A 24275-nucleotide genomic window follows, 5' to 3' on the forward strand; every position below is an offset into this window, starting at 1 on the left:
CCAACTCTAAGCCACCTCCTTTCAAGTATGTACAACACTTTTTAAAATAGTTTCCAGTTTTACCATCTGCAATAATTATAGCCACAGCCCATGAAAGGCTCTTCAATGTTGGGTTCATGGTGGGCTATCAGAGTACAGCATTGTGCAGACTCCACTGGTCAAGCTTCCCATAGGAACCCTTCATTCCTAGGGAAACAATCTTTTTCAGGCAAAAAATTGAGCCACAAGAACACTGTGAAGAAATTCTGTGCCCTGGAAATAAGCTGGTCCAAATACTTCTTCCTTTAGCGGGAAGAAGGAAGCTTTACTTAATTGAGGAATATGACATTCATGTCTACATGTATTGGTGTTCAACTGGACAGTGGCCTAAGTTTGAATTCCATCAAATTTTTTCCAAATTTTGATTTCTTTGTCCCTACTTTGGGTTATTGCTGGCTCCAGAAATTTACTAGTCATGCATCTACAGACTCTCGCTTCTTTCATGGGTCCCCAGTGGGTGGTGCAGTAACACCAACTCTATACGGGTAAAAATGTCATTTCACCACTAAATGTGGAAATTCCTCCTTTAAGAAACAATCAAAGGCATTCACTGACTCCTTTTCTGTACTTTTATTAAGATTATTTGTTATACATAGCCTGAGATTATTGAATCTGGTTGAGAACACACATTAACTGCTAAATTCATTTCTGCAGGAATACTATAAAAGTCCATCTTTTTTATATTCATAGGTGGAAGTTTAAGAGGGAATGCCTCTACTTCCAGCTATAGGAGGGCCCAGTCCCCTGCCTCTACACTCCCCAATTCACCAGGCTCCACCTTTGAAAGAAAATCCACACGCCATGCAACCTACGAAGGTACCAGTACTATAGGCTTTAGAGTTGGCCTGTCTCTTTTGCTACGTCAGCCTCATGCATTTGCCACATATGGAACGCTGATCATCTGTATTCCCCTCTCTCCCTTTTCCCTTTTTCTCTCTTCTGTCAAATACTTTATGGACTCACATCCAGTTGGTTATATCCTATTACATGGTTTATTAGGAATGTTAATTCCTTATGTAGAGAATACTAACATAATAGATTCAATGTTAGCCACATACTATGTAGGGATTGAGGTACATGGGAAATCTGAGCTACAAGTGAGATATGATGGTTACCTTGGTCAGTACTTTAGGACAAAGTGAGGTTCAGAGTTCCATTTCAACAAGGTTCCCATTCTCTGTTTGTCTCTTATCAAGCACTTGGGTTCCATGCTGATGTGACTGTAGTAAGAATAAGAAAGAAGGAACTTGCATGAAAGGGAATGGAGGAGTGGAGGAGGGGGATGGGGGTGGGGGGTGGTAAGCATGACTCCTTCCTTGGAAGTCCATCACAAAGATGAAGACCTCTTTGCCTGAAACTCCTATCAATGGCAGAACCAACTTTATATTAGCAACTAGAATGAAGAGCCTCAACCAAATCCAATGGGAAATAGTAATCATTTATTCTTTAAGTCTATCTATCACTTGTCTTTCCTTTGAGAGCTGATGGTGAAAAGGGTTCCTCATTTTCTTCTCAAAATGTACCGTCCTATGTTGAGTAAGCATCTCAGAAGCCCTACTTGTCCATACTCACATTTATGTTAAATCTTTGATTCTTCCTCAGGGAGCTCCAGTGGGAATTCTTCTCCCGAATACCCTCGGAAAGAATTTGGTATGTTCTACCATTATTTCTAGTGGAAATGGGAGGTCATGGCCATAAGAAGTTGCCATAGGAAGGAAACATTATATGTTAGATGGCTGTTCTTGAAGCACCCTGACCCTACTCCACCATCAATGTTCCCTGAAGATACAGTAACCTATTCTAAATGTCATGCTCACTGAAGCGTCTTCACGGATAGTCAATCATACTCACTTGCCATCATGAAGTCGGACATTTACAGAAAGCTTAGACAAGGGACAAACTAGAATGTGGGGATTTTTTTTTTCAAAAACAAGATAAATAGGACAGTCTTAGTAATGAGATATAGTGGGTTAGACCATCCAAACCCCAAACAATATCTATCCTATCCCTTGCCCCTGATTTTTTTAAAGTGACCTTGCTCCAAAGCTTAACATATTTTTCTGGTTTGCAAAGTCCTAGACTATTTCCAGAAGTCAACACAATCTTAAATACCTTTCTACCCTTTGTTGCATTTTTGTCCTCCTACATTAATTAATGATGCTCTTGTAATGCTGGAAAGTTCACATTTCTTTGCTTACAGCAGAAAAAAATACCAAATAACAGAAAAACAAAGGGAAAACTTGGCAATTATTATTATTTAATTCATTCGATCCTTGTAATCTGCTAACCTGTACAATTCAAGTCCCCTAATTGACTTTTCAAAACCATAATTAATTTGTTCCTCTTCTAGACAAACTAAATTAACTGGGTAAGTGCTAACTTTCCCTAACACTTTTGCACGTGGACAGCATTCCTTAAGTAAGACAAAACAGTGTATGAGAGTGGATAGAATATAGGACTTGGAGATAAGAAGACTGACCCTGGCTCTTAGCTAGAGGTGTGATCATTTTGCCGGTCACTTAACTTCTCGGAGACTCAGGTATCTCCCCGAGACTATAAGTGATAGACAAACTTGTGAGGATTACATGAGTATGTATATATGTATATGAGTATGTAAATGAGTATGTATATACGAAATGTATGTGAATTGTTTTGTGACCCATAAAGATTACATGCTGTCTTGGAGGGGAGGGGGGAGGAAAAGGAGGGGAAGAAAATTTGGAACTCAAAAACCTGCAGAACTGAGTGTTGTAAACTAAAAATAAAAAATAAATTTAAAACATTTATTTTAACAGCTGAATGAATGATAGACTAGAGGGGAGAGAAACAAGTTTGTAACCCTATTAAAATGAAATGAAGTTTAAAAAGAGCTGTGTAAATAACAGCTATTATTCCCCACTATATACATTGCATTACACAAGGCTCCTACCTAGACAAGCCAGCACTCCCTGCAATGTGCCTAGTACTCATTGTTAAATTTTTACTGTGGCTTCTCTTAGATATGTCTTTTCCCCACAGGATCTTCTTCCACCAGAGGACGGAGCCAGACTCGAGGTGAGCTAAAATTGTTAGATTCAATGAGCTCCTACTATGTGCCCAGCCCTCTTCCAAAAAATTTGGGGTATACAAAAGAAAAGCAAGGTACAATCCCTGTCTTCAAGAAGTTTACAATCTTCTGGTCATCTTTTTTTTTGTCTGTTTGCTCCTTCACGATAAGATGGGGTTTAATTCAGCAAGCATTGTGGGACAGGCTTTGGACGAATAGCAAAAATCTAGATGTAAAGGGTTTGCTCTGCCTTGGATAATCTCAAGATTCAATTCAACAAACATTGGTTTGGCACTATGTGCAACGCCTTCTGTAGAAGGAGAAATTAGATATAGGGCCTGCCTTCGAGGAGCTTAGAATCATAGCTGCTGCCTTGCACTCCAAACCAGGGTTACTGTTCTACATAGAATTCCCTTTTGTAACCTGTAAGTGACTATGTAAATGCGAGCTGTGATTATTCTTATTCTTGGCCATCTGTTTTAATTGTATTTTCATGCTTCGGATGGTGAAAAATACTCTCTTTTTATTCCCATTAGTCATGGGAAGAACTCTCTACGGTAATTTATCAATCTCACCACCATCTCCTAAGAGGCAGGTGAATCATAAGGGAACATATCCTTTAAATCAGCTGAAGAAAACTGCTCTTGACAAGCAGCATGAAAAGAATGATAACAATACAACCCTTTTCAGGCTTTAGATAAGGGTCCGCATGGTATAGTAGACAGAGTGCTGGGGAGGCCTGGGTTCGAATCCCACCTCTGAGACTTACCAGTTGTACGATTACATGCAAGTCATTTCACCCCTCTTAAGATTGAATAAAGTATCTTGTAAAGTTTAAAGCACTAGATAAACATAGTTATCATTCAACAAACTACACCATTGCCTCTCCCGATGTTCTCCAAAGACAACCGACGAAAATTTGCTGTGGGGTCTCGATTATCATTAGCAACCCAAACATGTCGTGAGGTTTATAGATCTCACAAGTTTGGGCGGGTGCTCCAGATAGCTAAATGTCCCAAATGTAATGAGCCTGTTGATAACCAGGTGACAGTTATCACAAGAAATTATACAGCTTTGTTTCCATGCTGTTTCTCTACAAATACAGTTATGTGAACAAACCCATTTTTAAGGTTCTCTAATACACAGGAAGTAGGAGAGTAAGCTCTTCTTCAAGCCCTAAAAAGTTTGCTCATTCTCATTTCAAATAGGGTCCTTATTGATCCCCTGTCCCAGAGCTGGTTTGTCCATTGGGAATTTTAGTTGAGCCTGGCCCCATGACCTTGGGGCATCTCCTGAAAGTCCTGAACCCTTGTGAATGCCAATAAACAGAGTTTCTCTTCTTACTGCATCAAGAGCTTTGGGGAAATATTTACCTCTAATGGCCATTTCATGTTCATGCTTCATGGGAAACTGGGATTCCCAGAGCATCACTTTCTTTGCAGGACCAGATTCATCATGTTCTTTCCCTTCCTGACCTTCTCCTTCTCTTCTATTTTGCAGAGAGTGAAATTCGTGTTCGGCTACAAAGTGCTTCCCCATCTACCCGATGTGAGTTGTTTAGCTTCTTACTGGAGAGAGAGAACAAGAAACAGAGAGAATGAGAGAACGTGAAAGAGAATGAGAGATAATAAGAGAGTGAGAGGAGGAGAGATAGAAAAAAAATGAGAAAGAGAAGAAAAGAGAGAATGAGAGAGGATACAACAAAAGATAGAACGAGAGAGAACAAGAGAAGGAAAGAGTGGAGAAATGAAAAGGGAGAGAGAAAGAAAGAAAAAATGAGATGAGAGAGGGGAAAGAGAAAGAATGAGAAAGAGGGAAAGGAGAGAGGGGGAAGAGAGAGAGAGAGAGAGAGAGAGAGAGAGAGAGAGAATGAGAGAAACCTTGGGCCTTACTTCTTAGCCATTTTCTCGATCACCTTCAAATGAGTCCAGGAAACACTACAATACTGAGGGTGCATTGATAGAGAGAGTTTACTTACTAGGTGCTACCTATACCAGTGAAATCACAAGTCTGGCCCCCACCCGCCGAATAATTGCTCAATGCAGAACTCAAAGGACATCCCAAAAATGTTCCTGTGGATCCCTAAGTGCCTTCCTCCTAAACAGTCAGCATATAACAAATATTCCCTATGGCAGCTGGGGTTAAGGAAGAGCCTTAGGACTAATGAGAAGGTTTCTGGATTCTTGGCCAGGGACAGAATTGGATGATGTCAAACGTTTGCTCAAGGGAAGCCGATCAGCTAGTGTGAGTCCCACACGGAACTCCTCCAACACACTCCCCATCCCCAAGAAGGCTACGGTGGAAACCAAGATGGTGACCGAGAGTTCTCAGTCAGGTAAGTGCCAGAGAAGCTGAGGTGAACGGACTGTCAGCAAAAGAAGCAGATTTGTCTTAGCCTAGGAAAGCTCTCCGGGCCCTGACATGAATTTTCAAAATATAGTCTATACCTTGAAGAGCATCAAGTACCTTCTCTTTTCTGCAATGTTCAAAAAATGCCGGCTGTGTCCTTTGTAAACGTTTGGCCAAACAGCTCCCCCTAGATCGCTGGCCCATTTCCTAGTACCTAAAGATTTCATTTCTCAAAAGAAGAATTAGCCACCAGGCTCCCTCATCACAGACTACCCTAGACAAGATTAGGTTTGTTTTCCTTTTGACACCATGCTGCATTGGGCATGTGGGGACAGCTCTGGCTTTTAAGAAAGCAGTCAGACTGCCAAGGTTGAGCTAGTGTCTAGCGCAGGACTTTTTGTTACTCTTAAATACATGTCAGGGCTTACAGGGGCAGAAGCCATTAGTTATTATTAGTATCACCTATCATGAAGGACTGCTCTTGTCTGTGGTTCTGTGCAGGTAACTTATCAGGCAAATCAAAGGCAACATTACTTCAAATAAAGGTGAGGGTAGGAGAGAGGGAGGAAGGAAGAGCAGTGCAGGGAAGGGGGCAGGGGAAGGAAAGGCAAGGGAAGAGAAGGGGAGTCAAGGGAAGGGAAGGGAAGGGAAGGGATTTATTTAAGCAGTTTCAGATTAGCAAACGTTTATAAATGCCTACTTTTGGAGAGATAATGAGGTAGAGTAGGGAAAGGGAGTCAGGAGGACCAAGATTCAGGTTCTTCCTCAGACATCTTGACTCTGTGACCATGGGCAAGTCACTTAACCTCTACCTCAGACAGATCTCTAATGCTCTAAGTTAAAGATGAGGGAGCTCTCAAACCAAAAATCCCCGCCCCACCCCCACCCCGTGATGAAATCCTAGGTGTAGGTCAGTGATTCTTAATGTGGAATCTATGGACTCATTTTTAAAAATATGTATTTTGTTAACTTTATTTCAATATAGTTGGTTTCCTTTGTAAACCTATACATTTTATTTTATATGTTCAAAAATATTATTCTCAGAAGAATTCCATAGGCTTTACCAGATTGCCAAAGGGATCCATGGCACAAGAAAGGCTAGGAACGCCTACTCTAGACAAAAAAAAATTCTCAGAGCATTTTGTTAGGTCCTAGAGAATGATTCGTCATTCTGTGGCAGAGATTTAGGAGGCAAGTTTGATTCTTTTAATACTGACATATGTTTGTTGTGCAATTCCCAGTATCAGGCACTTATGATACAACCATTGTGGATGCTAACCTCCCCTCCTACATGTGGTCCTCCACCTTGCCTGCTGGTTCATCCATGGGAGCTTATCACAACAACATGGCAGCCCAGAGTTCTTCCCTCCTCAATACCAATGCTTATTCAACAGGATCAGGTACAGTAACAATACATACTCTCATTTACCATCTTCTAGGGTTTCTTTTATTCTGAAGATTGATTGGCTGCCTGAGCAATTTACCACATTTTGGACAAACTCCCCAAGTCCCTCAGTCTCATAATATGTCTGTTTGATGCTTCCAAAGAAAATTTAGTTCCTATATATGGATTAATTTTGATTTAAGACTTCCTCATTGAGTACCCATTATATTTCTACCAGGTCTGGAAAAGACCTTGCAGGAGAGAGATATATCTGAATGAAAACTAACCAAAGAGCCAGGATGATACCTCATGCCCTTTCCACTCCTTCTGAGCTTTCTGATCTTGGCCAAATTCCCTAACCTCCCTGAGCTTCAGTTGCCTCATCTGTAAAAAGAGGATGCTATAATTTACCTGCTTAAGGCAGGGAGCTGGGCCAGATGTTCTGTTGACGTCCCTTCCAGGTCTGTGGCTATGTCCCAAAGTAAAACCACCAAACAAAGCTTTGAGTCTGTGATTTTAAGCACAGCATCTGGTTTTTGGTGTGCTGTTTTTTTGGTTTTTTTTTTTTTAAGAAAAAAGTCCCAAGTATTATTTGCTCCTGTTCTTCCATGATGATAGGCTTACAGACTAAAGGAATTGTAGTCCATTCAGGGGGATTGGAAGAGGCTTAAGAGGTCATCTAATCCAACCCCCGACCTGAGGTATCAGAACCTCTTCCCTCCAAATATCCTTGGTTAATGATCATCCAGTCTCTACTATTATGTTCCCGTTTTACAGATGAGGCCGCTGAAGCTTCCCCTTGTCTCCTCTAAGACTTGGCACGTGTCCCACGCTGGGCCAGTCTCTAACTAGATCAACTAATAACCTTAATCATTGCCTCCTCTTTCAGTGTTTGGTGTTCCCAACAATATGGCTTCCTGCTCACCCACTCTACACCCTGGGCTCAGCACCTGCTCCTCAGGTCAGTGATCATCTTCTTCTGACTATGACTTTTAGAAGCAAAGTGCTCAACACATAAGTGAACTTTCTCCTCCTCAGGGATCCATCAATGGTTCCCAAAAAGTATGTCATTTCTCCTTGGCCCAGACTGACCCCCTCCCCCACCACACACACACAGACACACACACACACACACACCTACCTCTATGCTGTCCATTAGCCTCTCAGGGCTCGTTAGAAAAATGAGGGTGTTGGATCTTATGACATCTAAGGTCTCTGCCAGCTTGAAATCTATGGTTCTAAAGTGGAAGCGGGGTCCCTGCCAATGAACCCCTTATGCATTGAACCTAACCTAGGCCTAGAAGGAAGATATGAAGGAAATATGAAGGCACAGGTGGAATCTGCTTCCAAAAGGATGAAAGAGAAGCTAGGACTCCAATTCTAACTAGGCAAAGCTTGTTTTCTACATAGAGTTCATTGCTGAGAGAGAATCTGTTGGTTTCTGAAGGCCCTAGCTTGGGAGAAGGGTATTCAAAGACAGCTCTGTGTTACCTTTCACTGGGAGGCATCACAGCGTAGTGGGAAGAGAGATGGTCCTGGAGTCAGAAGAGCTGCACTCACATCCCAGCCCTGCTGATTATTATTTGTGTGAGCTCCAGCCTTAATTTCCTTATCTGCCAAATGAGGTGGTGAGACTAGATGACTTTTACTCTTAATCTCAATAAAGGGACAATAAAATCACATCAAATCCCTTTGCTTCCCAACTAGTTTGTTCTCTTCCTGTCAACCACCTGCTGATTTTTATCACCTCCTCTGATTCTCCACTCATTCTCCCAGGAGGCAGGACACAGCAAAGATCCCCCCCAATCACCTCACATCTCCTTGACTTCTTCTTCTAAATTCCTTTCATAGTGTTTGGCGTCCAGAACAACTTGGCTCCCAGCTCTTCCACCCTGGCTCATGGGACAACCACCACCACCACTTCTACAGGTTAGTGGCCGGGGCAGGAGTTCAGGGGCAGGAGGGTGCGTGTATGCATCCCAGCTTCAGTGCCTTCACTGACAGGCCCAAATATCCATTGAAATTTCTCCATTTCTCCAACTTAAAAAACTCTGTACCTGAAAGCAATTGAGGAAACGCTTCTGAGGGTACCCACCTTATCATATGCCAGGATATGTGTAAGGAGCTCAGCAAGGGGTTCTGTACAAAGCAGAGCTGGCAGCCCTTCAGTCTATACCCAGCAGAACGAAAGTACCTAGCAGCCCAACTTGGGTCTGCTCTGTAAATTCCAAGATAAACAAGCCAGACCAGTGGTCTCATCAGCCCAGAATCCTTATTTAAGCGTTGGCCAAAATGAAAAAGTATTTATTTGTGAAGCACTTACTAGATACTCAGCCCTTTATTGGGCACTCTGGGAAATACAGAAAAGTGGGAAAATGAATCCTTGCCGTCAGAAAACTTATAATCTAGCCAGAGAGACAAGACTCAAAGGTATGAAGCAATTAAAAGTAAGAATACAAGACAGCACCCAGTTAAATGTTCAACTGTGAGTTGCAAGAGGTGTCTTGCTATATGAGCTCAAAGAAATGGTACATATATCAGAGGAGAATGGAGTAGTCAGAGCAGGCTTCATGGAGGAGGGGGCCTTGAGCTGGGTTTGAAGGGCAGGTAGGGCTGTGATAAAAGGAGAAAATATAAGCTGAGGCACCTGAGTACACAATCTTTAGTCCATTCTCATAACCGTATGTATTTGAGAAATTGATTTCTTTATATACTTTTTCATCCAGCGAGATTGTTTCAAGTTAGTCTCTCTGTTGGGCTTTACTCAGGTACAGGTGGACTAGAATAGCCACCTGCCTGCACACTCATCTTTATTCTATTGGTTCATCTCTTATAGTGTATGGTGTAAAGAAAAACATGCCCCAGTCTCCCACTGTTGTAAGTACTGGAGTGAGCACCTCTGCAGGTAAGTGTCTCCAGAAGACAGATTTATGATGGAACAGAATGGTCCCACTTGAGTAGAGGGATATTAACTCCTTAACCTCATAACCTAATTCCATGTAGGCTGGGTAGAAAACAAGTTATTGTGCATAGAGTTGCTAATATTGGAGCCTGAAGACCTGGGCTCAAATCCTGCCTCTGATTTACTAGCTATATGATCATAGGCAAGTCTCTTGACTTTTCTCAGCCTTGGTTTTCTCATCCATAAAATGGGGATAAAATACCTGTAGTACAAACCTGGGTAGGTCATTTAACCTCTCAGTGACCCCATATATCTCTAAGATGATAAATTGCAGACCAATTAGCAATCTGCATTAGCAAGAAGAGCTTCCTTACCAGGGAGCTCCTCACACTGAAGAGGTCATAGGTCTGGACAGAAAGAAGAAAAAAGTACCTACATCACTGGGTTGTTTAACTTACAAACTTTAAAGGACTTATTATATGCCAACTAGTATGTTAGTATGGTCAAGACATATTGACATACTACTAATACATGAGACATTAAATGATCCTCTATCTGCCAATAAGCAGAAGTCTTGCTTTAGCTAATTCACTTTGTTAAAGAGAAACAGGGCCAGGCCTATTCTAGATGGTCAACCTGGCTCCCCCAAGCTCACCTGCCAGCCTTCAGGCACTCATAGATCCTGCCTCTCCTACCCCTGGGGTCCTTGCTTTGGAGGGGTAGGCTCTAACACTGTAGAACCCTTCTCAAGTGTCAATTATCCATCCCAGGAGTCTAAGGAGGGAAGGGCGAATAGAATAAATACATCTCAGAAGGTGTTTGACCTCACCAGTTTATGTAACAGCCTTTACCTGCTTCAAGACGTGTTTAACCGGTGGCTATTTCCATATATTCCTGAACCAGATCTTTCTAGATGTCGGGAATTGCGTCATTTGCCCAATTGTTAGAGGCCCTAAATCTTGAAATGAGTAGCCAGCTCTGTGGTGTACTAGCCCAGCGTCTTAGAAAGCTGACAGAGCTATGTGAGGTCCAGGCTGGCCACGGGCTCCCTAGGGTCATCTTTGGTTTTCTAAGTGACTTATCATGGGCTGACTATAAAGTGTTTTGCATGATATAAATTCACATTACTATTATTATTTTTTTCATTACCGTTAATATCAATGCTGTTGTTACTGAATAGAGGACTCCTAGGTACACATAAGCTAATATCTCTTCTCCCTCTATCACTCCTGGCCTTCCTTTCCATCTTCCTCCTTTCCCATTCTATTTCTCCTTTTTGGTTTCTCTTTCTCTACCTCCTCTCTCTTCTCCCTACTATGTCTAGAACAAATATAAACTCTGTTGTTTTGTATTTAAAGCTCTTGACAATCTGGCCCCTTCCTATCATCCTGGACTTCCTGCCTATCATCACCCTACACTCCCTCTGTCTAGCCATACCGGCATACCTCCATCTCCTCTCTCTATGCCTGTCTATTGGTTGTCCCCATCACTAGAATACTCTTCCTCCTCACCTTCCCCTCTTAAAACCCCTGGTTTTAAGGCCTCACTTTCTGAAAGAGGCCTTTCACTGGACCCTCAGCTGTCAGTGCTTTCCCTTCTAAAGTTATCTTGCATCCACTTTGTATATATCTTGTATATACACATACACACACACATATACATATTGTCGCCTATGTAGAGTCCATACATAGTAAGCACTTAATAAGGGCTTGTTGATTCAATGACCTCTCTTCTTCCCTCTCTTCATCTTCACCCACATCCGCCTCTTTTCCAGGAGGTACCACCAGTTCCCACAGTGATGACCTGCTACGCAAGGATTGTAAGTTCTTGCTGCTAGAGAAGGACAATGCCCCAGCCAAGAAAGAGATGGAACTGCTGATCATGACCAAGGACAGCGGGAAGGTCTTCACTGCTTCCACCACTGGGCTCAGTACAAGTAAGTGCAGACCCCTTGAGGATGGCGTTTGGGGGAAGAAATGAGAAATCCAGGAGATAGGAATCCCAAAGGTATGGACTATTGTGGGCTCTCTAATAACAAAGCTGCCAGCATCCCGTTCAACAGAAAAGTGTCGGCTTGGAGGCAGTCATAGGATCTAAGTTGGGTACAAAAACTGGATAGAATAAGCATAAAAACTTTAGCTCCTCACACTTACTAGCTGTGTGACCTTGGGCAAGTCACCTAACCCCAATTGCCCTGCCTTCCTCCATGCAAAAAAAAAAAATCTTCAGCTCCTTTTCCCAGTGTGGCCAGCCGCTAACAGTGTGATTTTGGGGCTCCAAAGAAGCTGTATAACATAATGAATATTGTGCTGGACACAGAGTCAGGAAAACTTGGATTCAATTCCTTCCCATACACATACTGGCTGTGTGACTCAGGGGGGAAATTCCTTAACCTCTCTGAGCCTTGGCTTCTTCATCTTTTTTTTTTTTTGGAGGAGGGAAAGCAAGGCAATTGGGGTTAAGTGACTTGCCCAAGGTCACACAGCTAGTAAGCATGTCAAGTGTCTGAGGCAGGATTTCAACTCAGGTCCTCCTGACTCCAGGGCTGGTGCTCTACTCACTGCGCCACCTAGCGGCCCCTTCCTCATCTTTAAAAGAAGGATAATAATAGCATCCTTTTCGCAGGATGTTTGTGAGGAGCCAAGGAACCCATGGGTGTAACATGTTTTACAAACCTTAAAATGACATAAAATATGAGCTATTATTATTTTCAGCCTTTTCAAATACTAGCACCTCTTTTATGTAAAAAAAAGGTTTTTGTGGACCCATCACTTAACAATATTGGCCTCTGCTGATTAAGAAAACATATAATGCAAAGCTATACTAAACTCAGTAACATTTTCAAATAAATTTATATTTTGTTAATCAAAGAGCATCTGCATACATTCGAAAAATAGCAGCATCTCTCAATATGAATATACATCTATGTGCACACACATAAATATGTGAGAGGCAATGTAATCTAGTGAAGAGAGTGCTGAACTTGGAGTCAAGGAAGACCTACGTTCAAATCCTGCCTCTGACCGTTACTAGCTATATAACCGTGGGGAGCTTCTTTATGGCTATAAATTAGAGACAGGTTCTATTCAGCATAAAGACTGCTTACACTAGTAAAATAATAATTTTTATTTATTTATTTTAATAATTGTTTATATATATTAATAATCATTTATTATGAAATATGCTTATAAAATAATAGTAACAGCTCATTTATATAGCACTTACTATGTGCCAGGCACTGTGCTAAATGCTTTACAATTATTTTCTCCTTTGATCCTCCCAATATCCCTGGGAGTAGGTGCCATTATAATCTTCATTTTACATACAAGGAAACTGAGGCAAATGGAAGCTAAATGACTTGCCCAGAGTCACGTAGCTAGTAAGTGTCTGAGGTCAGATTTCAGTTCTTCCCGCCTCCCGGCCCAGTATTCTATCCACTGTACCATCTAGCTGCCCCCTAATCATGAGTCTTTGATGCTTTGACATAATAAATAAATACATATGATGTATTATTTATTCAATCTATGGAAGTTACATTTACTTATTTATGGATTTATATATCAATTCACTGACCCCTTGAAAAAAACTCTACAGCTCCCTGGAGATCCCGTTGGGGACACTGCTTTAAGTTAATAGGGAGGGTCAATAACTTTAAGACCCAATGAATAGGATCCTTGAACTTTAGCAAGGCCATTCTTTTAGGGGAAAAGGACAGGCAAATATCCGAACTCTTTTGAGCCACTCTAGCCAACTTTGAGCACTCACCATTCCTGTGTAGCTGCTACCTTCCTAAGACCAAGGCCAAAATACAATAGCGAAAGAGAAGGTAGTTCCCAGAGAACAGAAAATGAAGCACATTTGTTTGCCCATCATGGAAGCAGCCTGACAGAGCAGATATAATGCTAGGCTTAGAGTTAGCAAGCTTTGAGTTCAAATGCTGAGTCTGACTCTTCTATCCTGCAGCCCTGGTCAGTGCCTCCAACAGTGCTCTAGGACTCACATAGATCACAGCCCGACTGCCACCCTCGTAATGGAGGGAGTTTCCCGTGCTGCCAAAAATCACAGGTATTTTGGATATTCACGTATTTGACATTCACTGTTCTATTTTCCTTCAGCTTCATTCTCAGAAGACACTCTGAAAAAAGACAAGCAAGCAGTCTCATCTTCCTATATCTCTGACTCCTGTCTCAAGTCTGAAGCTAATGGTAAGAGCAGATCTGTTCACTGGCTGCCAATACTCTGGTCAGATGGCGCTCCACCTGCCTGGCCCTCAGCCCAGTCTTACTGCTGTCCAACAAGAAGTGTCTTTTCTCCCCCTTCTCCAATCTGGAATCGCCTGTCCCTATCTTGCTGCCTGATCATTTTCTTTCTTTGTTTTTAACTACTAACTGATATTGTTTGATTTTATACCACTTTCATTTCCAAATACACTTCTCTTCCCTCCCCACCCAGCTAATTAACCATTGTAACAGAATACAAAAGAAAGAGGGGGGAAAAGCAATTCAGCGAAACCAATAAATATTTCGACTGAATCTAGCAGTATATGTGACATTCCATACCCATAACCCTCCATCTCTGCAAAAAAGGAAGGATTAGCACTAATTTTCAAACCTGATAGCAAAACACATTTTGTACTGGTAAATTTCATAGTGGCAAATTCCTTTCTGCTTTAGTGTCTATTTGGGTTATTGCGTTTCTACATGTGTAAGGTGTACAATGTACATATACTATGTAAAGAGAAAGCATGGCCTAGCGGATAGAGGTCCAACCTTGGCTTCAAGAGAGTCCTGATCTGACTCATACTAGTAACCTCTTAAGACACACATATAGCTCTTTAAGAATCTAAGTTATAGAAGAGTTTCCAACCTGAGTTTTGAAAGAAGTTTCCACACCAAGATTTCACTCACACTAAAGAAATCATGGGTCCAAACCAAGAGAGAAAGAAAAAAAAAACTCCATACAATAAAATGTCACCAAGTTGCCTTGATTATGGAAAAAGACCACGTGGTACTGAAAAGTTGAAGTGGTAACATTTCAAAGGAAGCACAGTGTGACTTCTTTTAGTACCCGCAATAGCACTGCTGATGGGACCAGGGAAAAGTATTGGACTTATATCTAGGACTTATATCCTAGAATCTCTTCCAACTATTTTAGCCAATATATAAGCATCATTTGTAATTTTCATTTTCTGAGTTCTAATATTGCTGCTTAAAGTGGTACGAGAGAAATGTGTGGGCTTTTATATGTGGGTAGAAGCTAAACATTCCCCTTTTTCACACTAGTCATTGGTTTAGCAAACCCCACGCTTCAGTGGTAGCATAAAGGTAGATGAAGCAGCCCATCTCATTCAAATTTTTGTACATTCCAAAGTCCAGCTGACTCACTGTTGATATATTTGTTTATGTTTGTGCTCTGTGAGCATTTTCCTAGTTCCACGTGAGAATAAAACAATAGAACCTTCGTGTATGATTTTTTTTCCCATTTTAGGAGGCCTGAAAGTTGCATCCACCAAGGACAAAGCCACCTATGCAGGTAGGAGAGATCATCTTTCATGCCCTTTCCTTGGTGGAGTGGTCCACAATATGGGGAGGAGCAATTGCCTGTTAAGGGACTAGATAATGACCCTCATGGTCTCTGAATGCTTTTTAAATAGTTACTTGAACAAAGACACAGGTTTAAATGAAGACTACAGATCCCAGAGTCAAGCCTGGGGGAAAGGGGTAATAGGAGTATTAGCCAAACTAGGGTGGCAGAGAGAGTGTGGTCTCCTCTATGACTCTTCAGAGGGACCCCCTGCCAACCCTCCCATATGAAACTCAAACACAGAGTCCCTTCTAAGGAAAAAAATCTCGCTGTAACTCATGGGTCTAACCTTCGAGTCCCCATGTATGTAGTGGGGCTTGAAAAACCCTCTGATGTGGATTTTGAAAAAGCAATATCTAAAGCATCTAAAGAATATAAGCTCCACTTTCTTTTTGGCTTTGTTTTCCTCCTCCCCCAGTGCTTTCCTATTTTCCAATGTTTGTTGAATTGGATTTGCTCAGAGGCAAAGTGTGATTAGCTGAATATGGAAGGCCTGGGTATGATTCCTGTCTCAGTCATTTACTAGTGTGGAGAGGGAGGGAATAAGCATTTATTTAGCACCTACTCTGTGCCAGGCATTGTGCTAAGTGCTTTTATTTTATAATCACATGATTCTCACTAGGCTCAATTATTAGCACCCATTTCCCAGTTGTGGAAAACTAAGGCAGAGAAGTGATTTCTCTGGGGTCACACATATGGCTGCTATGTGTCTAAGATTGGAACTCTGGTCTTCCTTAATCCAGGCCCAGAGCACCATCCACTGTACCACTTGGTAGCCTCTGGTACAAGACTGCTGTAAACAGTCCTGGCTGGGACTAGCTGCCTTGCAAAGGGGGCTGAGTCACTAAAGACCCTGGGAGTTGGAAAAGTCACTTGCCATCTTGCAACCTTTATTCTCTCATCTATGGAATACGAAGGATACTAGCACCTACTTTATATGGCTTCTACAAGAATCAAACGAGATATTGTATGTAAAATGCTCAGCAAACTTTCAAGTGCCACCTAAATGCCAACTACCACTATTAATTAAAACATATGATAACTTTAAAGTCCATTTGTAAGTGATTTGCAGTTTAAAAGGCCCTGGCACATCAGTAATCCCATTCTGGCTACGTGCAAGGCCACGTGGTGGAATTGTAGACTCAGCACTAGACCTGGTTGATAAGGAGGTCTAGGTTCACTTACTATCTGTTTGATCCTTGGCACATCATTTCGTGTTGTCTCTGCTTTGTCTCCTCATCTATAAAACGGCAGTGCTAGTACTTGCCCTTCCTACCTCACAGGGTTGCCATGGGGAAAGTGCTCCATAAACCTTGGGCACCATAGAATTGTGCAATATCATTGAGTCTCACGCTAACTCTGTGAGGTGAGCAAGGAAGGTTTGGTTAGCCTCATTTTACGGATGAGGAGCTTGAGATCAAAGGGCTAAAGGTCTCTCCTAAGATTATATAGCTAATAAATGGCAGACTTGGAACTCAAATCCAGGTCTCCATATTCCCAATCTTATAGTCTTTCTACTATATCAGTTTCTTCTCTGAAAGATATGCCAACACATCTTTAAACAGTTCAGGAACTCTCTGAATATCTCTCTATCCTTCTTCCTTCCCCCATCCACCTAGTTTAATTTTCTTTTGGCACATGGAAAGTCAGGCACTTAAAGGTTTATAATAGGACATTAGCAACCTGGGTTCAACAGGCCTCCATTCTTCTCTGCCCTAGAAATCCAGGGAGATGACCGTGGTTTCGGTGGAGCAGGAGGAGGAGGAGGAGGAGGAGGCGGTGGTGGAGGTTTCGGGGCTGCCCCTGCCTGGTGTCCCTGTGGTTCCTGCTGCAGCTGGTGGAAGTGGCTGTTAGGCCTGCTCCTGGCCTGGCTGTTGCTTCTTGGATTGCTTTTTGGACTCATTGCTTTGGGTAAGAGGTGACAACAACAAAGGCAGTTTCCAGAATCTACCAGCAGCAAGAAGACTGTGGTGTGGGAAAGGCTCCATATGTATATTCATCTCTTGCTCACGCATAATTAGAATCCAAAGGACATCAAATCTTAGGATTGGGTGAGACCTTGTTGTCGTTGTGCAGTCGTGTCTGATTCTTTGTGACCTTGTGGACCATACTGTCCATGCGTTTTCGTGGCACAGGCACTGGAGTGGTTTGCCATTTCCTTTTCCAGAGGATTAAGGAAAACAGAGATTAAGTGACTCGCCCAGAGTCATGCCACTAGTGAGTGTCTGAGGCCACATTTGAACTCAGGTCTGCCTGACTCCAGGCCCAACACTCTATCCACCAAGTCACCTACTGACCTTAGGGGTTGCCCAAAGTCATACGGTGAATGAGAATAGACCAGGCTCTATAATCCAGAACCCCCAACTCCCAGGCCGCTGCTATTTGACCTAGTGTGGTGGTATGTAGATGAAACGCCTGTTAAGCTTTGCTCACAATGTGCCAGGCACTCTGCTAAGGGCTGGGGATACAAATAAAAGACACCAAGACCGTCCCCACCCTCAAGGCGCTTACATGCTAAAGGAGGAAGACAGCACATAGGGAGGGTAGAAAATAGAGGTGGGGAGGAAGAGAGCGATGTGTCAGGTGACGAAGAGGAGGAGGGTTTGGCAAAGAGTGAACTAGAAGAGAAAGAGGAGGGGGTAGTGATAGTAGTAGTAGCAGTAGCAGTAGTAGTAGTAGTAGTAGTAGTAGTAGTAGTAGAGCTAGGTGACACAGTGGATAGAATGCCAGGCCTAGAGTCAGTAAGACTCATCTCTGTGAGTTCAAACCCAGCCTCAGACACTTACTAGCTGTGTGACGCTGAGCGAGTCGCTTCACCCTGTTTGCCTCAGTTTCCTCATCTATAAAATGAGCTGGAGAAGAAAATGCAAACCACTCCAGCATCTTTGCCCAAAAAAATCCCCCGAATGGAGTCACAAGGAGTCAGACACAACTGAAAAACAACCAAACAAGAAGTGGTAGCAGCAGCAACAGCAGTAAACAATGCCAGGCATTTTCAGTCCTTTTAAAAAAACTTTTCAAAATGTTTCCATTTCCATTATCTCAAAGGACTCTTTGAAGTTGTCAGAACAGGTGTTATATCCATTTAGTGGTTGGGGAGACCAAGATCCGGAGAAGTAACATCGCATTCACTGAGTCCAGGCCTGGACTTGTAGCTCAGTCTTCTTTCCACAAAATGCCTTGTTTCCTCTCTGGTTTGGTATAATCCGTCCCAGCCAAAATACAGGCGGTAGGGCAAAGCATGGAGATTTACTGCCCGGTGACCCTGCCCCCATAACTGAAGTCCCCAGGATTTCAGTGCCATGTTCAGGTCTTTCTTACTAGTAAACGTTTGTCCCAAGATCATTTGTCTAGTAACAATAGCCCAACTTGCCTTTCTGTGGGATGCTTCAAACATGCTTTACCTAGGTTTGATGTTCACCACACCTGTAAAATACAGCTGCGCTCTTCTTCCTGTGATTGTTTTTTTCTGTCTGCCTTTTGTACAGCGGAGGAGGTGAGGAAGCTGAGAGCTCGAGTGGATGACCTGGAGAAGATCAACACTAGCATGTTTCGGCATGAAGAGAAGGTCAACAAAGATCGAAGCTATGCTATCTCCCAAGTTGGTGGTGGGACTGGTGAACTGGACAGCCACAATCAGGAGGCTCTCTGGGCATTTGTGAAAAACAGGCTACTAATAGAACAGGAAAAAGGTGAGGAGAGCCGGTGGGGGAACTTAACAGGGGTTGGAGTCAAGACCCTCAGAGCCAAACATGAATCATTGTCATTGAGTTGTTAATTAATCAAAATTGAACCTAGGATAAATTGGGAGTGGTAAAGATGGGTAGTAGTATAACGGACAATTCTACCATGAGTGTAGTTTTAATGATATGGTATGATCCATCCCCAAAGAGTCCCAGCCCTTCCCCTCCATAAGAACTAGGGTCTCTGGGAGATCAAACAAGGTCCCATGAAATGCAACCTTGGGGTTGGCAATTAGGAACAGTTGCCTCCTCATGCTATACTCTGGAAACCTTGAAGGAAGTGCAATCACTACCCCCAGTGCTGGCACCCAGGTTATGACTCTGGTTGTTACCAATCAAGCAATAATAATTTTTGTATGTCTACTGTGTACTAGGCACCCCAATAGGTGCTAGGGATACAAAAAACAAAAATGAAACAGTCCCTGCCCTCAAAGATCTTACATTCTATTGGATGGTAATTCATATTTATGTAGAGCTTTATGACTACATCTATATATACATTATCTCATTTAAACTTTACAACAGCTCTACAGGCAGGTAGGATGTATTTACAGATATGGAAAGTAAGACAGAGGGGAAGTCATTTGCTCAAGATTTTATGGCTCATTAGTGACAGCATCTGACTAGACTCTAGATCTAGTCTTGTGGTCTCTCCATTATATTCCAATGTCTCCCTTTTATTCTAGGGCTAACAAAACAGAAAAAAAAAGACATGACATTAATTCAAGCTTTGCTTTCTATTTTAGGAAATCTCAGAGGAAACCCTGGACCAAAAGGTTTTACAAATAGATCATTTCCCCTTGACTCTTGTTTCTGGGGAAATGCTACTTGGGATTGGTGCTTGATTTTCTGTTTGGCTTAAAAAAATTTTTTTCCCCTTTCCCCTACTTTCTCCTCCTTTGGCAACCCCTTTGCCCCTCCTTTTCTCTTTTTTTCATCTCTTTTCTCACTTCAGATCTAAGTCTGAAGAGCAAGACAGTTTAAATATATCTGTATTATATAATCTAAACTATTAGGGTTGGGAGGAATAGATAATCTCTAGGCTTTTCATTTTACAGATGAGGGAAGGGAGACCCAGAATGGTGCTCAAAGTTACCCATTGGTCAATGATAGAACTGAGAATAAAACTCAAATCTCTTCATTTTAAAATCAAAATTTTATACCTAAGAGATTTGATATTAACATATTAAATGGATATCACTCTAATATGACCTAATCTCATAATGCTGGTGTTTTTGTCTTTCAGGTGATATGGGGGTTCAAGGCCCAAAAGGTAAGTGGGGAGAATTTCTCCTGTTTTGATGGAAATTGATAGCTTAGGAAAATTAGACAGGCAATCTTAGGAAATTTACATAACACCACACTTATTCATCATCATTCAACATTAACCGAGACCTTCTGAAGGATGGAACATTGGTTTAGCACATAAATTCTCAGTTTTTGGTGTCAAGATCCTTTTTATTGAGGATTCCCCCCAAAGAGCTTTTGTTTATGTGGGTTATAGCTATTGAAATTTACCATATAAGAAATTAAAATTCTTTAGTATTATTACAAAAATAATTTTAGCCTCTCGGACCCCTTAGAAAGGGCCTCAAGGGACTCCCCAGGGCCTAGCATCTCCAGACCACTTTCAGAGACCCACTGGCTCAAGCCATTGTTGGCAACTTCCAGCAGCCCTTGGAACTTGGAGAGGAGGGGAGGGGGGTCAAGAGATGAAAAGTGCCAATCTCCTGTTGCTAAACTGGCCTTGACTCTAGTCCTTTCTCAGGATCCCAGGCATCCCCAGATTGAGGGCAATGAGGTGGAAATTTTCTGCTTCCCAAGGCCTTCCTTATGGATGCTGGTTCCCACTGAAATTATGGTTTCTGGAGGGCAGCACCTAAGAGCCCATTAAAGAAATTTTAGCTAGAAACGTAGAGGGAGAAGTGTTTAGATAAGGCTCAGAACCCTCTCTGTTTGTCCTGTAAGGAAATATGAGCCTTAATCCTCAGCTAATAGTTTTCTCTTTTTGCTCTCTGCTTTTACAGGAGACCGAGGGCTTCCTGGACTTCCAGGTGTGTAAACAATGGCCACTTTCCTGCCAAGCCCCAGTAATGTTATGTCTGGGATTTTGCCCTGCTCACTCCCAGCTTCCAGCCACTAGTGGAGCAAATAGAGGGTTAACCATTCTTATGCATCCACAGGTGTCCCAGGGGCTATGGGCCATGCAGGCCCAGAAGGACCAAAGGGACAGAAAGGCAGTATAGGTAAGAACTGATTTTCTTTTCCTCCTACTTTCCCCTCTAAAGCTTTTGTTCTAATGATAAAACAACTTGACACATTGGAGTATTTTAAAGTTTTACAAAGAGTTTTAGATATATTATCTCATTTGAGCCTCACAACAAATCTGTGAGGTAAGTACAAGTATTATCTCCATTTTACAGATGAAGAAACTGAGGCTCAGAGAGATCAATTAACTTGCCTAGGGTAACACAGCTTGTTAAGTGTTGGAGACAGGAGTTGGACCTAGGCCTCAATTTGAATCCACAGTGTGATGTGGTAGCCAAAAAAAGCTAATGCAATCTCGGGCTTAGCCCAATTAGAAGATTCTTAATTTCCAGGAATAAGGAGAGATAGTCCCTCCATAAGCTGCCCTCATCAGACCTCATTTAGAGTGCTGTGTGCAGTTCTGAACACCACAGATTAAGATGGAAATTGATCAATTTGAGAGCTCCCTGAAGAGGACAGTCAGGATGGTCAAGAGCCTTGAGTTCATGTCAAATGAGGCTCAGCCGAAGGAATTGGGGACGTTAAGCCTGGAGAAGAGTAGCCTCGGGAGGACACAACAGCTCTCCTCCAGTATTTGAATGGCCGTGACATGGAAGAGGAATCCAATTTGTTCTGTTTGGCCCCAGAGGACAGAATCAAAAGCATTGAATAGAAGTTGCAAAGAGTCAAATTAGGTCAACTTCCTAACAAACTGAGCCATCTAAAAATGGAATGGGCCATGTCAAGAAGTGGGGGCATTCCGTCCTTTGTCTTCAGACAAAAGGCCACTTGTTGGCATGGTACAGTGAGGTGGAACATGACTGCCAAAATTCCTTTCAGTTCTCAAAATCCATAATTACCGACTTCAAGTACATCAGTCTTGTGGCTATGGGTTGGTAGCTTTATGATTGAGCATTCTTGTTTGTAGGGGAACCTGGCATGGAGGGACTCAAGGGTCAGAGAGGACAAGAAGGTCCAACAGGGCCTCGTGGTGAACCAGGACCCCCTGGGTTTGGAGAGAAAGGAGACAGAGGTAAGAGGAAACCATTCCTAACCCAGGAAAGTTGAGGATGTAGTCAGTGGTATAAGTACAGTGGGATGAAGAGAGGGATGAGATGTTCTCATTCTCCCCCATCACCCTCCCCACCATCTAGGCACAGAAATTCTAATTCCAAGACATTTTCCTCTGCTCCAGTCCCATAAAGAAAGATCTCTGGAAGGGGAAAAAAGAGGAGAGAGGAAACAAGATTTTTGTGAGGGGGAAAAGTCGGGGTCAAGGGCCAACGTGGTAGGTGAAAGCTGGGAAAGGGTATGACTCAGGAGTCCAAGAGCAGGTACAGTTCTTGGAGTTTGTCTGGAGGTTACAAAAGCAGCTCATTGGGCCTCCAGGGACATAAAACTAGCACTAGAGTATTTCAATATTTCTTGATTAAAAGTACACCAGCCCATCCACTTTGAGGCTGTTCCATTGCAAAGGAACTGGAAATTCTGGAGAAATCTCCATGAATTGGAATTAGTCATCTAACTTATATCTCCAGCCTTCTTTGCCTGTGAATTTCTTGAAAGCAGAGACCATCTTATGCCTTTCTTTATATCCCCAGTGCTTAGCACAATGCCTGGCATAGAGTAGGCACTTAATAAATGCTGATTGATCGATGAATTGCAAATTAAAAAAAAATACCTAAAACCTTCCTGATTGCTATGCCTCAGAAGTCTATGGGAGGGAGGAGAATTCAGTATATTGTGTCTCCACAGTGTGGAGGTTTCGGGGAGGGAGGAAAGTGTTTCAGGACCATGCTCCTGCCTTGGCGAATGATCAGTTCTAGTCAATCAGAGCCAAGAAGGCTCTGCCGCTCCCTCGTTTAAGGATTCCAGACTTCAGTTCCCCACAAAAAGCTTCAAATGTTTCATGGTTTGAAGGGAAGGAAGTGGTTAGTTATAAAGGGTTTGGTTTTGGGGTTTTTTTCCCTCTGGGTAGGGGACAGAAATATGGCAAAAAAAAGGAGCCTGGGTTAGAGTTTTGAGTGTACCGGGCCAGCTGCTAACTAATAATATCCAGGAATTAATTGCTTTAAGGTTGGCAAAATGTTTTACATGTTATATCATTTGACCCTTATAACAACCCTTTAGGAGAGGTCCTATTTATCATCCTCCTGTTAGAATGAGGAAACTGAGGCTCAATGAGCTGCCCAGAACCACACAGCCTATAATTGTCTGAAACAGGATTCAAAGTCAGCTCTTCCTGACTCCAGGTCTAATGTTTCATCCACTGCTCCACCTATTACCAAGTAGCCAGTTGTCTCACAGCAAGAGGCTCCTTCCTGCAGTACCAGAGCCGGGTTCCCTCATCATAGCTATTGGACTCTTCAAACCACTGAATCTTCCCCCTTCCCCTACCGGATGGGCCCTGGGGGATTCTGGGAGGTAGAAATATCTTTTCCAAATGACAGGATTAGATTCAGGGAAAGCCAAGCTAAAAAAAAAAGTCACCAAGTCATTCATTTGGTTGATTTACTCCTCAGGTGCTGCTGGTAATCCAGGCCCTCAAGGTCCCCCTGGTGTCCCTGGTTCTGTTGGTCCCAAAGGTAAGCACAAGACTTCTGTGTCTGAGTTATCTAGAAAGACAGCAGTGTCCAGGGAATAATGCCACAAGGCCCCAGTGTCATTATCAGTTCTTAGGGACCAGAGCAACAATCCTGAGAACCATGGGCAGAAAAGAATTAGCCAACTAGAATTCCACCAAAATGAATTGCTGGGGCAAGAAGAATCAATAGTTGTCTTTTGGACAGAATGATTGTAAAGGCTTTGTCAGATGTCCTCCTTGTCTTTGTCTAGACTACAACAGAAGTATAGGCCTGGAAGGAACCTTAGAGATTATTTAGTTCAATCACATTATCTTATAGAGAAAAAAACAGAGGGCCAGAGAAGAGAAGCCCCTAGACCAAAACCGAAGAACTGAGACCCTTCCTTGTCAACCTACAT

At 42.5% G+C, this 24275-nt stretch overlaps 1 protein-coding gene across 1 annotated transcript in view; it reads left to right on the forward strand.

Annotated features, from left to right (window-relative positions):
- Positions 1-24275, forward strand: part of COL17A1 (collagen type XVII alpha 1 chain) — a 54429-nt gene that overhangs the window by 4396 nt on the left and 25758 nt on the right. The window contains exons 4-23 of the mRNA XM_036735765.1: positions 730-855; positions 1642-1689; positions 3058-3093; positions 4586-4633; positions 5277-5420; positions 6676-6834; positions 7708-7779; positions 8670-8747; positions 9655-9729; positions 11498-11656; positions 13836-13925; positions 15208-15252; positions 17023-17214; positions 18792-18995; positions 19793-19822; positions 20293-20319; positions 21074-21100; positions 21230-21292; positions 22222-22326; positions 23816-23878. Of these exons, the coding sequence (XP_036591660.1) occupies positions 730-855; positions 1642-1689; positions 3058-3093; positions 4586-4633; positions 5277-5420; positions 6676-6834; positions 7708-7779; positions 8670-8747; positions 9655-9729; positions 11498-11656; positions 13836-13925; positions 15208-15252; positions 17023-17214; positions 18792-18995; positions 19793-19822; positions 20293-20319; positions 21074-21100; positions 21230-21292; positions 22222-22326; positions 23816-23878 (1791 nt within the window). The remainder of the gene's footprint in view (positions 1-729; positions 856-1641; positions 1690-3057; positions 3094-4585; positions 4634-5276; positions 5421-6675; positions 6835-7707; positions 7780-8669; positions 8748-9654; positions 9730-11497; positions 11657-13835; positions 13926-15207; positions 15253-17022; positions 17215-18791; positions 18996-19792; positions 19823-20292; positions 20320-21073; positions 21101-21229; positions 21293-22221; positions 22327-23815; positions 23879-24275) is intronic.

Source organism: Trichosurus vulpecula, chromosome 8, assembly GCF_011100635.1.
Source record: "Trichosurus vulpecula isolate mTriVul1 chromosome 8, mTriVul1.pri, whole genome shotgun sequence".
Lineage (NCBI taxonomy): Eukaryota > Metazoa > Chordata > Mammalia > Diprotodontia > Phalangeridae > Trichosurus > Trichosurus vulpecula.